Source organism: Camelina sativa, chromosome 20 (genome assembly GCF_000633955.1).
Source record: "Camelina sativa cultivar DH55 chromosome 20, Cs, whole genome shotgun sequence".
Classification (NCBI taxonomy): Eukaryota; Viridiplantae; Streptophyta; class Magnoliopsida; order Brassicales; family Brassicaceae; genus Camelina; species Camelina sativa.
The window spans coordinates 28932976-28949109 of NC_025704.1; the positions used below are offsets into that span (position 1 = coordinate 28932976).

Sequence of the window (16134 nt, forward strand, 5' to 3'; positions counted from 1 at the left end):
ATATAAAGCTGATTGGTACAAGTATAAAAAAGGGGAAAAAGGCTGACTGATAATGGAGTTGATTAGCTGCATCCATATATTAATAGCTAATACCTTTTTTATACTTATAATAATCCATGAGCAAATCATTATATTCCAAATCCAAGATATACTGCAATTTTTTTTTAAAATTTACACAATTGAAATCTTATAAAGATAATATTAGCTTTTAAAATTTAAAGATTGTAAAATTTAGAAAATTCACTTTTAAAACAATAATTGAATAACTTATAATCCATGAGCAAATCATTATAATCCAAATCCAAGATATACTGCAAATTTTAAAAAATTTACATAAATGAAATCTTATAAAGATAGTATTAGCTTTTAAAATTTAAAGATGGTAAAATCTAGAAAATTCACTTTTAAAACTATAAATGAATAGCAATCCCTATAATGATAAGGATAAAGTTAATCTATATGTAAATGTATAATGAATTAACACTAATAATAATAATAATCATATTTCATGATCTTAACATTATAAATGGTTTATAACTTTTTAATAAAATAATTGGACCAAAATCATCAATACTATTTTGTTATAGTTTTTTTCTAAACGATAAAAAGTACGTTTTTCAAATTAAAATTGATACTGAAACCTTTTCTGTTTTTTGTTTTCTTGTTTTTTATGAAGCATATAATTTTCTCAAAACAGTGATTTAAATTTGAATACAACCGCACCAATCGCAGCAAAACGCAGTGAGCGTTCATTAAATACCTAATTTATTTTATAGTTTGTGAAGAATTTGGGAACCTTCCCGATATCCACCAATATTTTTATTTCCATTTTATAATTTAGGAAAGGCTTTTTTTATTTATTAAAAAAGGAAAATTAAAATTACGGTGGCCACTAAAGTATACACGTTTGGAGTATAAAACTATAAATTATACTTTCCTAACAATTTTTTCCGGTTTTCCAAGTTTCTTCCTCTCTCTCGGGTCCTCTTTTAGCATCTCTACAGTTTCTCTCTCCTCTACCGCCGGGGAATTTACAAAAACAACCGATTTCTCCGGCCTCTTTCCGTTTCTCCGTTCCGTTCATAGCCTTTCGTTTTCTCGTCCTCGCAATCGTATTCTGGTGGTGGTGTAGTGTATTGTGGATTTTTTTTCTTCTGAATGTTCGTTTGACTCGGCGACGCGGTGATTCGGATCTCCGCGTTTGACTAGGTCCCTGGCTCGTTACGCGGTGTTTTCGTAGAATGTGGTTTGCTTTGTTTGCATGCCAGACTTTGTATTGAATTCGCTGGTCGAGATCGTGATCTAGGGTTTCGTCTCTGTTCTTTGGTTCGTTGCTTGTTCTGGTTGCTTTTGTAACTTTGATTCGGTTGAGGAAGACGGAGACCTACAGAGTCAGATTGCGGAATGCTATGGTGAGATGATTTCTCCCTCTCTTGTATATGATCAATTTGTTTTTCTTTTCTCTCGTTGTGAATTTTGTTGTTTGCTTCAATTTCTTGGTGAATTGTGTGTTGTTTACGGTTTCGCTTGATCAGATCTCTTACATTACTCCAATTTTATGGAGATTCCGTTGTTTTTTTACCTTGAATTGTTTCGTCTTTCTCATCTCTGCTTCCTAGTTTGATCGTTTATCGAGAATCTCACAATTTGCTTCTTGCTATTTTAATCCCACGTGTGAACTTGAGAGATTTGAGCTCTGTTGAAAAGGCGACGAATCTTCACTTAGGGTCATATGATTGTGCGTTTGTAGAGCTAGATGTCGATGGTCTCTGACTCGCGTTCTTCGAGGGTGTTGAATTTAGAAATGGTCACATTCTTTGACTTTGTAGGGTATTGGTCAAAGAGATAAGGCGGTACTAGGAAGTAAAAATGCGTATATGCCTTTTGAAACGTCTAGGTGTTGACTGTTTCTATTTTTCTGTGTTCACTTTCGTGTGTCTTCGCTTTTTGTGGAGTTATTATATTTTGGAGTTATAATGGGTTAAGTGTGAATGGTTGACCTATTGTGTGTTCATGACTCAGTATATGTGTTTGTGTAGTACCTTAAACTTTTAATGTGTATATTGATGAATGTTTGCTGACACTTGCTTGGGTTTGTCAGGCGGAAAGGAGGATCTGTTTGTCGAAAGAAACCAAGGATGGGTTAGAATATCTGAAACGTAAAAGGCTTCAAAAAATGAGATCAGACTCTGTTAATGAAACAGTAAGCTTCAGTACAGTGGCTAGAAGTGGAGGTGATGCTTTGAGACCACCTTCTGCGTCTTGTGGAACGAGATTACGGGTCACTTCTAGTGACACGTTATCTAAAGTGAATGGGGCATCTACTGGTAAAGGTGGCTTGTTGAAGGGAAAAGTGGAGAAGATTGAGACTGATGATCTGAAATGGACCGAGAGGCTTCCAGAATGTCCTGTCTACAGACCAACAAAGGAGGAGTTTGAGGATCCTTTGACGTATTTGCAGAAGATATTCCCAGAAGCTTCAAAATATGGTAAAACAAATATCTCAATATGCAAGGATAAATGCTGTAATTTATCTCTTTATTTATTAATCTCGGATAAATGCTGTATTTATTAATCTCATTAACCTCATAACCGGGAGTAGACCTATGCTCCTCAATTTATCCCTTTATCAACACTTAACTGTAATTAATCTCACTATGTTAATTTGTCCAATCTTTTACTATGCCTCTTTCCTTTTGCAGGTATCTGCAAGATCGTATCTCCGTTGACAGCAACAGTTCCTGCAGGCGCTGTGTTGATGAAAGAGAAATCAAACTTTAAATTCACTACCAGAGTACAACCACTTCGTCTTGCTGAGTGGGATTCTGATGATAAAGTTACATTCTTCATGAGTGGGAGGTTTGTGTTAAATCCTGAACAATGTATCTATACTTCTTCACCTTTTAGTTGTATTTAATTATTTGTAAACTACTCAGGACCTACACATTTCGCGATTATGAGAGGATGGCGAACAAGGTATTTGCACGTAGATATTGCAGTGGTGGCTCTTTGCCCGACTCATTCTTGGAGAAAGAATTCTGGAAGGAAATTGCGTGTGGCAAGACTGAAACAGTTGAGTATGCGTGTGATGTAGATGGTAGCGCATTTTCATCTGCACCAGGTGACCCACTAGGAAGCAGCAAATGGAACTTAAATGTATTGTTTTACTTCAACTTGAGCTTTTCTCCTTCTTTTTTGGTTAAACATTAAGGAAGTCATATGCTTGGTTTTAAAATTTGGTAGTTATATGTCTTTTTTGTCTCTATTTTCAGAAAGTTTCAAGGCTGCCAAAGTCTACTCTGCGCCTTCTTGAAATATCCATTCCGGTATGTGACAAGTAGCACAGTTATAATTTGTCTTAAGATCATATAAGTAGTTTCTGCTTATCCTCTTCTAACTTGGCTTTGCTTGTTTCAGGGAGTTACTGAACCCATGCTTTACATCGGAATGCTGTTTAGTATGTTTGCCTGGCATGTGGAGGACCATTATTTGTACAGGTAATTAGTGTTAAAATTTGGTTCGAGTATACAGGTTACTAAATGTGAGCAATCGAAAGTATCTTAATTTCCTTTTTCCTACCTTCTTTCCAAACGCAGCATTAACTACCAACATTGTGGAGCATCAAAAACTTGGTATGGGGTTCCAGGTTCTGCAGCTCTAAAATTTGAAAAGGTAGTTAAAGAGTGCGTGTACAATGATGATATTCTATCTACTAATGGAGAAGATGGAGCCTTTGACGTACTTCTAGGGAAGACAACTATATTCCCACCAAAGATTCTGTTGGATCATAATGTGCCTGTATACAAGGCTGTACAGAAACCTGGAGAATTCGTCGTCACATTCCCTAGGGCTTATCATGCTGGTTTCAGCCACGGTAAAACATTTTTCGTCTGAATCTACATTTTTTTTGGGTCAGAGATTGTGTTATTATTTTNGAGTATGCGTGTGATGTAGATGGTAGCGCATTTTCATCTGCACCAGGTGACCCACTAGGAAGCAGCAAATGGAACTTGAATGTATTGTTTTACTACAACTTGAGCCTTTCTCCTTTTTATTGGTTAACATTAAGGAAGTCATATGCTTGGTTTTAAAATTTGGTAGTTATGCCTTTTTTGTCTCTATTTTCAGAAAGTTTCAAGGCTGCCAAAGTCTACTCTGCGTCTTCTTGAAACATCCATTCCGGTATGTGACAAGTAGCACAGTTATAATTTGTCTTAAGATCTTATAAGTAGTTTCTGCTTATCCTCTTCTAACTTGGCTTTGCTTGTTTCAGGGAGTTACTGAACCCATGCTTTACATCGGAATGCTGTTTAGTATGTTTGCCTGGCATGTGGAGGACCATTATTTGTACAGGTAATTAGTGTTAAAATTTGGTTCGAGTATACAGGTTACTAAAAGTGAGCAATCGAAAGTATCTTAAATTCCTTTTTCCTACCTTCTTTCCAAACGCAGCATTAACTACCAACATTGTGGAGCATCAAAAACTTGGTATGGGGTTCCAGGTTCTGCAGCTCTAAAATTTGAAAAGGTAGTTAAAGAGTGCGTGTACAATGATGATATTCTATCTACTAATGGAGAAGATGGAGCCTTTGACGTACTTCTAGGGAAGACAACTATATTCCCACCAAAGATTCTGTTGGATCATAATGTGCCTGTATACAAGGCTGTACAGAAACCTGGAGAATTCGTCGTCACATTCCCTAGGGCTTATCATGCTGGTTTCAGCCACGGTAAAACATTTTTCGTCTGAATCTACATTTTTTTTGGGTTAGAGATTGTGTTATTATTTTCAACTGAAACTGGGGTTGTGTGAAAAATTCTTGTAGGTTTTAATTGTGGCGAGGCAGTGAACTTTGCGATGGGTGACTGGTTTCCTTTTGGAGCTATTGCTAGTTGCCGCTATGCTCATCTTAACAGAGTACCATTGCTTCCTCATGAAGAATTGATTTGTAAAGAAGCAATGCTCTTAAACTCAAGTTCCAAATCCGAGAATCTGGATTTTACACCTACGGAATTGTCAGGACAACGAAGCATCAAGACTGCGTTTGTACACCTGATTCGTTTTCTTCATCTCGCTCGATGGTCTTTAATGAAGTCAGGATTATGCACAGGCCTTGTTTCTAATACGTATGGAACCATCGTCTGCAGTTTGTGTAAACGGGATTGCTATTTGGCATTTATCAACTGTGATTGTTACTCACATCTCGTCTGTCTCCGTCATGGTAAACCTTTTAATCTGCTATCTCTCCATCCATACACATTCTTCACTATTGTTTTCTAATTGACGGCGTTATCGTGTATCATTGTCTAGATATTAAAAAGCTTGACCTTCCATGCGGGACAATGCGAACTCTTTTCTTGAGGGATAACATTGAAGTCCTGGAAGCTGCTGCAAAGAAGTTTGAGAAAGAAGATGGACTTTCAGATGTGACTACAAATGATGAAAATTTATATATGTATCCATCATCAATCACACTTGCAGCTGCGAAAGAAGACGGATATTCACCGTATTCCACTATATACTTTGATTTCAATATCGAGGGAGAGATGACATCTGATGACCAATTGCAATATGGAAATCCTGTCATGAGCTGTGAAGCAAACGCTTCATGTATCTCCTCAGTTGCTGATGATTATGAATGCTCTGATTACGTAAGTTATTGACCACGAACCTGTAGTAAACTTTATCAAACAGTCTCTTTTTTCTTATTATTTGAGTTCTGTTTTCTTTGAAAAGCAGGTAAATAGACGAGCTAACTGTAGCAGCAGTAGTGATTCAAAGCTCTCAGAAGAAGTAGCATGCAGCAATAACAAAAAAACTCGGTTCTTCCCTGCAGTTCAAGATGAACGACTTGTTGAGGATGAAGAAAGTGATGGTTCTGATTTNTTACACCTACGGAATTGTCAGGACAACGAAGCATCAAGACTGCGTTTGTGCACCTGATTCGTTTTCTTCATCTCGCTCGATGGTCTTTAATGAAGTCAGGATTATGCACAGGCCTTGTTTCTAATACGTATGGAACCATCGTCTGCAGTTTGTGTAAACGGGATTGCTATTTGGCATTTATCAACTGTGATTGTTACTCACATCCCGTCTGTCTCCGTCATGGTAAACCTTTTAATCTGCTATCTCTCCATCCATACACATTCTTCACTATTGTTTTCTAATTGACGGCGTTATCGTGTATCATTGTCTAGATATTAAAAAGCTTGACCTTCCATGCGGGACAATGCGAACTCTTTTCTTGAGGGATAACATTGAAGTCCTGGAAGCTGCTGCAAAGAAGTTTGAGAAAGAAGATGGACTTTCAGATGTGACTACAAATGATGAAAATTTATATATGTATCCATCATCAATCACACTTGCAGCTGCGAAAGAAGACGGATATTCACCGTATTCCACTATATACTTTGATTTCAATATCGAGGGAGAGATGACATCTGATGACCAATTGCAATATGGAAATCCTGTCATGAGCTGTGAAGCAAACGCTTCATGTATCTCCTCAGTTGCTGATGATTATGAATGCTCTGATTACGTAAGTTATTGACCACGAACCTGTAGTAAACTTTATCAAACAGTCTCTTTTTTCTTATTATTTGAGTTCTGTTTTCTTTGAAAAGCAGGTAAATAGACGAGCTAACTGTAGCAGCAGTAGTGATTCAAAGCTCTCAGAAGAAGTAGCATGCAGCAATAACAAAAAAACTCGGTTCTTCCCTGCAGTTCAAGATGAACGACTTGTTGAGGATGAAGAAAGTGATGGTTCTGATTTCGAGAGTTTCAGAGTCAAACGCCGTTCTTCGTTAAAGTTTGAGAACAGAACAGTTGTTCTCGACGCAAGAGATACCGACCATCATCAGGTACTGAGAGAAAGCCACATAAATTCACAACTTTTACAGAATATTCGTTTCGTATATATTATAAAACCCTGAGAATTTCGTGTTTATTAGGAACTAAAGAGACTAAAGAAATCGCATCACCACGAAGGAAGATATAGTAGTAGCAGTAGTATCAGTAGGCAAGAAGAAGAAGAAGAAGAAGAAGTGTTAGTAATTTCAAACAGGAAAGAAACACAGCAAAGTGACGTGAAGATGCAGAAGAAGATGGAGAATCATTTTGGTGGCTTTAAACGTCTGAAAGTGAAAGGGCTAGTAAAGCCGTAACGTGGCAGCTTCAAATTTCCTCCTAACTACAATTCTTTTAAAGTGGCTGATCTCTAACAATACAGGAAAAAAAGAAAAGAAAAAACAGAAAAAAGAAAAGGGAATCAAAAGCAAAATATTCAGTATCTGATTTTTATTATTTTTTTTTTAATCATGGGAGAAAGAAGAAGCAACAGACAAAAGAAGGAAAAAAAGCATTAACCAGCCAAGCCAACCAACCAACACTATTGGTCTCTTTTTAGGATTTACCAAATCTTTGATTCTTTGTGTACATCTGTGCACACACTTTTAATCTTCTTGTTCCATTCTTCTTTTGCTCTTATGATGTAAATCTCTTAACAAAAAGAAGTTAATTTTTTCCTTTTAAGTGGTAATTGTTGTCGATGATAATGCAAAAAACCCAATTCTCTTTCTAAAAGATCATGAACAACATCCACCTCCTTGGGTTGTATGTATGTGTAGAGAGAAACAGATTTATGAGAAAGATCAGGTCTATTTCACAATTCTCCATTTATGTGATTTTGGTACAGTAAAAGTAAAACTAACAATTAATACTTTTTTTTATAAATTAATAATTTTTTTCGGTCCCAATTAGGCCGACCTAAAAAATGACATAATTAAATAAAATAATAAGATAATAAATTTTTAAAAATTCTATGTAAAAATATGATCACATTAGTATCATAAATTAATAATGATATAGACTAAAAATTGTCTATTCTTAAATTTGTATTATTGTTAGAATTCATCTCTAATTGTTCTCGTTGCATCAAAAAACTTATGGTATTGTTTTCCTAATCGCATACAAAAACGGGAAAATTCCCAGAAAAACGCCAACTATTTAATATTTGGCAGAAAAACATGAATTTTTTTCACTGCCAGAAAAATACACAGACTATTTTTTAGTTGATAAAAAATATACGAACAATTATATTTTTCCAATTTCCCCTCATCTCTGTTACGACCGTTAACAGTATTATGATGGCGTTACTATTTTTAAAAAAAATCCAAAAAAAAACACAAATTATTTTTGCCAGAAAAATACATAAACTTTTTTTTATTTGCCTCAAACATACATAATTTCTGTTTCTTATTTTTCCATTAACAATATTAGAGATCATAACTCATAATTTTTTTTCTCTCTTGAACTTCATACAAGTTTTCACTACTATTTAGGATAACTAAATTCAAAAACAAAAATACACAATTATATTAATCAATTTCCAAGTTTCTCAATTAGTGTTGTTTTTGGATTTATACCGACTTTACAAATTTTGAAACTTCATCAACACTTAAGTTTGAAAATTTCATGAGATTTTCACCTTTGTAGACCTTCGTATACCTTTTATAAAATATTCATCTCTCTAGTTTAGTACCTTTTATGATGCTAGTGTAAATCATCAAATGGGATGGTGTACGCAAACTTGATTGAGATCATAGATTATAGTCATTTTGTGGGACATCAACTCTTGCAACCTAGCCAGCTTCACCATTTATTTATACAAAAACAATACTAATTGAGAAATTTGAAAATCAATAATCTAATTGTGTATTTTTGTTCTTGAATTTAGTTATCCTAAATAGTAGTGAAAACTTGTATGAAGTTCAAGAGAGCAAAGAAAATTATGAGTTATGATCTCTAATATTGTTAATGAAAAAATAAGAAACGGAAATTATGTATGTTTCAGGCAAATAAAAAATAGTTCATGTATTTTTTTGGCAAAAATAAATAGTTTGAGTTTTTTCTTGGAATTTTTTTAAAAATAGTAACACTGTCATAATGTCGTTAACGGTCGTAACGAAGACGAGGAGAAATTGAAAAAAAATAATAGTTCGTGTATTTTTTATCAATTAAAAAATAGTCTGTGTATTTTTCTGGCAATGAAAAAAGTTCATGTTTTTTTCTGCCAAATATTAAATAGTTGGCGTTTGTTTTGGGAATTTTCCAATACAAAAACTGTGGAGAGACTATATTAATAAAAAAAAAATTATTGTTGGAGTTCATCTCTAATCTTTTTCATCATTTAAAATATTTTTTTATAAACTACGAAAAACAAAAATATATCTCCACAAATTAAAACTTTTATAAATTAATAAAATTTGTTTGATTCTTCCCCTCCACATTAGTCATTCTAACTTTGGTTGCTTTTTCTTGTTTCCAGCTGAAAACCCTCATGGATTCTCAACGGAACTCTGCTTCCACACAGAGCCGTCGCTTACTTTTTGGAGGCCACAATCAAAGGAAAAAAAAAGGCTGAAAATAAAAGAAAATAAGCTTGTACAGGGGTTCGAACTCATGATGGGTGAGACACATTAACACTCCTAACGCCACTAGACCAACGAAGCTTTTAAGAAAATGAGGCCGAATTTGCTATATAATATATAAGGCCGCAAGCTGATGCTTCATTGGCTTGGCCTTTGGGCCGGCTCTGCTTCCACATCGGAGGCTCGTATCTCATCTCACTACTTCAGTTTCAATGCACATGCACTTTCTCTAATGATTAGATGTATCCGCGAAGGCCGACTCTGTACACATACCTTTAAATCTCTTCTTGTTCTTTCTTGTTTTGCTATTATGATGTAAATCTCTTTTCTATTACTCTCAACAAAAAAAAAGGTTTATTTTTTTCTCCTTTTAAGTGGTATTTTTTGTTGTTGTTGATGATTATGCAAAGAACACAATTTTCACTCTCTGTAAAAATACCATGAACAACATCCACCTACTTGGGTGGTGGCCTTGTGGGATCACAATTTTTTTGCCTTGCGATACTGAAGGAGCTTGATGTGTTAAAATGTTTAGTACAAAACTTTCAAATAGAGCCATTAGCAAAACACAACCATGTAAAAAAGCAGCATAGTATAAAATTTGTTTTTAGTTCATCATACATGCTTGATTATGTATGTTTTGCTAATGGCTTGTATTTGTAAGTTTTATTGTTCCAAATTTGTTTTTTTGTTTTTTTTTGTTTTTTTATACATTTCCCAGAATTTGCTATTGATTGATGATATTCAAATTCTTTTTTTAACCAGTCACCAAGGGCTAAACTTATTGGGCCTATAATAAAAAGCCCAACTCGTGTTTCTCACATCTCAAAACTTAGTCCGTTTCAGGTTTCTCTCAAACCTCACCAAAAACCACAACTAAGGTTTGATTGGGGTTTAACGAGGGTTACTACAGTTTCCACCATTTTCCCTGAAGACGAAGAAGACGAAGAAGAAGCTTTCATCAATCTAAATGTAAGATCGAATTCGAAACTTCCATCTCTTCGATTTTCCAATTTATAATTCAGTATTGTTTTTGATTTCTCGATGATTCTATCTAACACGATCGTTATACAAATCCTCTCTTCCAGAGACTCATATAGCCATCAACCCAAAATGCGTCGAAGCTTAACCATTTTGGGTCCTCGCAAATGGCTCAAACCTTCTTCTACTTATACCAACGTCTACTGTTTCGTCACAAACCCTCCACTCCCTTCTAACCCTAACGGCTCCGCAAATTCCCGATACCTCTCTTACTTCGCACCTCAACGACGACAACAACAAGCTCCAGATCCGGATGATCCATCGAATCTATTGAAAGAAGATGGAGTATCACTCTGTTCTCAGATGTGGCTTGAGAATTTCAAAGAACCTGACAAAACCGCCACCAATTTGACCTCGTATCTTAGAAGATTCGAGTTATGGGTATTAGCTTATCAGAAAGTTTGCTGTGATGAGTTAGGTGCTTATGTTCCTCGTAGCTCGATTCAGAGATCAGCTTTAGAGAATTTGTTAGCTTTGAGAAACTCTGTTCTTGATGATCGGTTTAAATGGGGAGCTCGTTTGGATTTCTATATCAAATCTCCTAGGGATAAAACTGAGTACGAGTCTTTGTCTAAGAGGAAGATTAAAGCGATTTTGACTACGACGCAACCTACTCCGTTTCAGGATAGGATTGTTCAGGAGGTTCTGTTGATGATTCTGGAACCCATTTACGAGTCTCGGTTCTCGCAGAAGTCGTTTGCGTTTAGGCCTGGTAGAACTGCGCATACGGTTTTGAGAGTGATTCGGAGGAACTTCGCGGGCTATTTGTGGTATGTTAAAGGTGATTTGAGTGTTGTTTTGGATGGGATGAAAGTTGGGTTTGTGATTAGTTCTTTGATGAGAGATGTTAGAGACAAGAAAGTAATTGATTTGATTAAATCTGCGCTTGTTACGCCTGTTGTCACTAGTAAAGTTGAAGATGGTGAGAAGAAGAAGACTAAGAAGAGAAAGTATCAGAAGAAACGTGTTTTGGCTGAGGATGAGCCGAAGCCTGATCCTTATTGGTTAGAGACTTTCTTTGGTTTCGCTCCTGAAGAAGCTGGGAAGTCTCCTCAGTGGGGACATTGTGGGATTCTTAGTCCTCTTTTGGTTAATGTATGTCTAGATGAGCTTGATCGTTGGATGGAATCGAAAGTGAAAGACTTTTACCGTCCTTCTAAAAGCGATGTTATATGGAATAACCCGGATGGAGAAGCAGATCAAGGAAACACCTCATGGCCTGAGTTTGTTCCCACTAGCGGTCCTGACAAGACGAGGAAGATGGATTATGTTAGATATGGAGGTCATATCTTGATTGGAGTCCGTGGACCTCGAGCTGATGCTGCAACGTTAAGGAAAGCGCTGATTGAGTTCGTTGATCAGAAGTATATGCTTAGACTCGACAACGAGAATCTCCCCATTGAGCATATAACCAAAGGTATAATGTTTCTTGATCATGTTTTGTGTCGCCGAGTTGTTTATCCGACTCTGAGGTATACTGCGACCGGTGGGAAGATTATAAGCGAGAAAGGCGTGGGGACGCTTTTGTCCGTTACAGCGAGTTTGAAACAATGCATTAAACAGTTTCGAAAGCTGAATTTTATTAAAGGAGATAGGGATCCGGATCCACAACCTTGTTTTAGAATGTTCCACGCAACTCAAGCTCATACGAATAATCAGATGAATAAGTTTTTGACTACGGTTGCTGAGTGGTATCGGTTTGCAGATAACCGGAAGAAGATTGTGAATTTTTGTTCTTATATCATCCGTGGTTCACTTGCTAAGCTTTATGCTGCAAAGTATAAGCTTAGATCAAGAGCGAAAGTGTATAAGCATGGTAGACGGAATCTGAGTCTTCCCTTGAAGGAGAAGAAAGGTCTGTCACCAGAATATCAAAATCTCTTGAAAATGGGTCTTGCTGAATCGGTTGATGGACTTGTTTATACAAGAATGTCTCTAGTTCCAGAAACCGATTACTCGCCTTTTCCTGGTAACTGGAGGCCCGAGCACGAGAAGTATTTGATGGAATACCTAACGCTCGATGAACCAAAAACGCTAGAAGAGCAAAAGAGGTTTATTAGAGAGAAAGGACTCGTTTCGACTCAGGATTACACGTCAATGTTGGTTTGGAACTATAAGAGAAATGCGATTCCGATGGATCAGGTTTCAATTCTAAAGGATCAACCTTTCTTGTTGGGATCATCAAGTAACTACAACCGCGACAATGATGATGATCAGAAGAATAAAGAAGAAGATGAAGATAGCGATGATGGGCTTCACATTGCACGCATGTAAGGAAAACAGAAACTGTTGAGACTTTTTACTCTTATATATGACGCTTGTATGATTTGATGCCATATTAGCCATGTCCTATCCGGTCTTGTTTCGGTTTCAAAATCTGTTTATGAAATTAAAAACTGAATGGAGGGTGGAGTAATCGTTTTGGTATTGGTGTTCGGTTTTTGATTCAGGTTTCTAACGTAAGATTAGAAAACTAACTCTGTTTCTTTCCCTTTTCGGGTGTGGTTTGGATTTGTTAACTGTGGATTAAACAACACACTTTTATACCGGTTGTTGTATCATAACCGGAAAATGTCTAGCAAAACACCAAATTTATTAGCATTGGTATTCACTTTCAGAAAGTGTTCGGTTTATCTAAATCATATGTGATATTTTTATGGCTTTTATGCAGATAACTCTCTATTCAAGACTTTGAAAAAGCTACGACCATTGTTGCTTCTACAGTGAGTAAGCCGATTACTCTTAAGGTACATTGTCAATATTGTTACCTTTTTAATCTATGTGTTATTTATAACATTTTTGGTAATTTCATATCCAACATATTTGTAAAAGCTAAAGGAATCAGAACCATGTGAAACAAGACATCGTTCTCTTTCGTAAACGGAGATTTCACAGGCTTTTTTCTTTTTGTGAATCCAGTTTCGCAGTTGCCCGTTGCATCCATCGCAGCACTCATAAGCATGGTGGCGATATTGTAATCACGCGACTTAATGGTGTCTAAAGATTGGTTTAAGGAATCAATGGCGCCGGTGTAAAGCTCGATGCAATCGCGTAGCGGCCTCTCCACATCATATTTATTCTCCTTGAGAATCTTGTTAGCCATTCCTTTCAAGCTTGTCGTTTTTGACACAGCGTTCTTCGTCGATGCAAAGACCAATCCTTCGAGACTTTTTGCGGTTTTGCTCTGCGGATGCTCTTCGAGAGACTTGATGCAGAAATCGTATTTGAGTTTCGGATCTTTCGCTGCAGCTTTCTTGCAAGAATCTCGAATCAGAGATTGTGCAGTTGCGAAAACGTTCAAGAGGAGAATGAACATAACAAGGTAAAGCTAGAACTTCATTTCTAGCTTTTTTTGTTTGTTGTTGTGGGAAACAGAGGATTAATTGAGAATCGACTGATGATTAAATTTGAAATTTTCTGATCCAATATGTAGTACAATGAAAGAAATAATCTTATGGTTATTTTATGAAATGAGATTTAATGGCTTTTTTTAGAAGTGCTCATGTCACGCTTGACCACTCTGCTTACTGTCGTGTTTCCCTAATTATTCGTTTTAACACTCTTTTCTCATATGCCGTCGTTTTACTGGCTTTTATCTCCTTTCAAACTATTTCTTGTCGATTTGTTTTGCAGTTCACATTGTACTGATATATCACTATTTCATATCGCTTTCACTACAAGCATGTTTAATTGTTGAACTTTCTTACGGTGAAGTACATAAAATTTACATTCGTGATATGCTAATTTTTAAGTTCTCGCCACATACACCACCATCTTTTAATTGGTTTGGTGATATGCGTAGTCAAATCACGTACACACCATACATACATATTATCCGGGCCATGAGGTCAACCGTAGCCTTATTCTCTAATATCTCTTAAGAGTTTCGTATATATGCACCCATCCTGTTATCTACATGCTAGTGTTAAGCTAATTTGACTATGTATGAAGCATATATATTTGCTTTTCGTTAAAGATTAGTATTTAGATGAGCACATTAGAGGATTGTTTTAGCAATGCTATTAGGCTTAATTAGTTACTTTTGAAAGTGCTACTAAATTTAATATTGTCTTCGTAATGTTCGTACATAATCCCTAATGAGTAAATGACTATATGGCGATTGGCAAATATATGCTCTTGAGAGATATTTATTTGGTTTGATACATTATGTACATACATAGTTAGTTTGTAACACATAATGGACGTATATAATATTGACGCATGCATGTCCAAAAATCGTGGTGGGTGGGTAATTGTATGTGAAACTTTTTTCAGAAAGTGTTCGCTTGATCATAAGATAAATAGATGAATACTCTTTATTCAAGGCAATTATTACTCTAAGGTACATTATGTAATATTATTTTAGATATTTCATTTCAACATATTTGTAAAAGATAAAGGAATCAGAATCATCTGATACAAAGTATCGTTATCTTTCGTAACCGGAGATTTCTGTGGCGTTTTTATTTCTTTGAATCCAGTTTCGCAAGTGCTTGGTGCATCCATTGCAGCACTCAGAACCGTGGCAACAGTATTGTAATCGCGCGATTTAACGCTAGCCAAAGCTTGGTTTAAAGAATCAATAGCATCGGTGTATAGCTGGAGGCAGTCACGTAACGCCATCTCACTCATCTTGTTCATTTTCTTCCCCTTGAGAATCTTGTCAACGGTTCCTTTCAGGCTAGTCGCTTTCGACGCTGCGTTTTTGGTCGATGCCACGACTAATCCGGCAAGATCTTTTGCGGCTTTGCTCTGCGGATTCGTCTCGAGAGACTTGACGCATATATCGTTTTTGAACTTTGGGTTTTTAGCTGCAGCTTTCTTGCAAGAATCTCGAATCAGAGTTTGTGCGGTTGAGAAACCGTTTAAGAGGAGAAAGAACGTAACAATTAGATAAAGCAAATATTTCATCTTTTTTTTTTTCTTTTTCTATGAGGAAATTAGAAAGAAAATTTTGATGAAAATCGATTGATGAACAAATTTATTTACTTTTGTGATCAAAACTTATAATAAAATGAAAGCAGAGAATTGAACGGTTGTGTTTATGACATGAGATTTGATGACTAACACAACGGCTTTTTTTAGAGGGCTCATGTCACGCTTTACCACTACGCTCATGTCGAGTGGCCTAATTGTTCGTTTTAACACTCTTTCTAATACGCCGTCGTGTTCCTGCTTTTTTTTTTCTTTTTTTTTTTCTTGTAAAGAAATAAAAACATTCCGGTCCGTAAAGCCGTAAAGCGCTATTTTATATCTGTACATATTCCAAAAATGCGAATTGCCGTCTGTACAAATAAGGAGTGCCAGTTTAGACATATATTCTAATACATTGCAAATTTCATACATGTACTCACAAAATTGAGCCAATTACAAAGTCCTTGTTAACGGATTTAAGTCAACTGTTATAGATGCTGACTCAGAATCCACATGTGTATTGACGTGCCATTGAAAACGCAAAACGGCGTCGTTTTATTATATTTTCCTATGGTGGTTCAAACCCACGATCTCATACATATTCAGCAAGGGACTTAACCAGTTGATCCCACAGTTGATCCCACAACAATACTCGATAGTATGTTACAAATTTATCCTCAAAAACCTAACGTGGTATCCATCGAAATCGAAAAAAATATTGAGAAATCCACACTCCGTGGGTCGAACCCA

The 16134-nt window shown here is 36.1% G+C and overlaps 4 protein-coding genes across 7 annotated transcripts; 2 read left to right on the forward strand and 2 right to left on the reverse strand.

Moving 5' to 3' along the window:
• Nucleotides 934-7531, forward strand: LOC104771960 (lysine-specific demethylase JMJ706-like). Of its 3 annotated transcripts, XM_010496594.2 has the most exons (13): nucleotides 934-1412; nucleotides 2102-2489; nucleotides 2703-2859; nucleotides 2937-3097; nucleotides 3958-4016; nucleotides 4129-4182; nucleotides 4274-4353; nucleotides 4453-4730; nucleotides 4827-5222; nucleotides 5312-5652; nucleotides 5741-5876; nucleotides 6764-6861; nucleotides 6952-7531. In XM_010496594.2, exons 1-13 carry the CDS (start codon nucleotides 1410-1412, stop codon nucleotides 7162-7164), a joined length of 2364 nt encoding a protein of 787 aa, XP_010494896.1. In that variant the 5' UTR covers nucleotides 934-1409; the 3' UTR covers nucleotides 7165-7531. The 3 variants fall into 3 exon arrangements, with proteins under 3 accessions (XP_010494896.1, XP_019098042.1, XP_010494897.1); XM_019242497.1 differs by lacking the exons at nucleotides 3958-4016; nucleotides 4129-4182; nucleotides 4274-4353; nucleotides 4453-4730 and adding exons at nucleotides 3273-3326; nucleotides 3418-3497; nucleotides 3597-3874 and having other exon boundaries at nucleotides 2937-3156; XM_010496595.2 differs by lacking the exons at nucleotides 3958-4016; nucleotides 5741-5876 and having other exon boundaries at nucleotides 2937-3156; nucleotides 6628-6861.
• LOC109131109 (uncharacterized mitochondrial protein ymf11-like) lies at nucleotides 10300-13497 on the forward strand. Of its 2 annotated transcripts, XM_019241628.1 has the most exons (4): nucleotides 10300-10401; nucleotides 10518-12740; nucleotides 13142-13217; nucleotides 13390-13497. In XM_019241628.1, exons 2-3 carry the CDS (start codon nucleotides 10543-10545, stop codon nucleotides 13143-13145), a joined length of 2202 nt encoding a protein of 733 aa, XP_019097173.1. In that variant the 5' UTR covers nucleotides 10300-10401; nucleotides 10518-10542; the 3' UTR covers nucleotides 13146-13217; nucleotides 13390-13497. The 2 variants fall into 2 exon arrangements, with proteins under 2 accessions (XP_019097173.1, XP_019097174.1); XM_019241629.1 differs by lacking the exons at nucleotides 13142-13217; nucleotides 13390-13497 and having other exon boundaries at nucleotides 10518-12915.
• Nucleotides 13228-14031, reverse strand: LOC104771962 (putative invertase inhibitor). The gene has a single exon (XM_010496596.2). The coding sequence runs from the start codon at nucleotides 13784-13786 to the stop codon at nucleotides 13259-13261; it is 528 nt and encodes a 175-aa protein (XP_010494898.1). The 5' UTR covers nucleotides 13787-14031; the 3' UTR covers nucleotides 13228-13258.
• Nucleotides 14826-15416, reverse strand: LOC104771963 (putative invertase inhibitor). Its single transcript, XM_010496597.1, has one exon. The coding sequence runs from the start codon at nucleotides 15379-15381 to the stop codon at nucleotides 14842-14844; it is 540 nt and encodes a 179-aa protein (XP_010494899.1). The 5' UTR covers nucleotides 15382-15416; the 3' UTR covers nucleotides 14826-14841.

Excerpts from the sequence above, each read along its gene's own strand:
- LOC109131109 (XM_019241628.1), top strand. The coding sequence starts at position 10,543 with ATGCGTCGAAGCTTAACCATTTTGGGTCCTCGCAAATGGCTCAAACCT.
- LOC104771960 (XM_019242497.1), top strand. Across the intron at positions 2,860-2,936 it reads ACATTCTTCATGAGTGGGAG|GACCTACACATTTCGCGATT; the intron begins GTTTGTGTTAAA and ends TAAACTACTCAG. Across the intron at positions 5,653-5,740 it reads ATTATGAATGCTCTGATTAC|GTAAATAGACGAGCTAACTG; the intron begins GTAAGTTATTGA and ends TTTGAAAAGCAG.
- LOC104771962 (XM_010496596.2), bottom strand. The coding sequence starts at position 13,786 with ATGTTCATTCTCCTCTTGAACGTTTTCGCAACTGCACAATCTCTGATT.
- LOC104771963 (XM_010496597.1), bottom strand. The coding sequence starts at position 15,381 with ATGAAATATTTGCTTTATCTAATTGTTACGTTCTTTCTCCTCTTAAAC.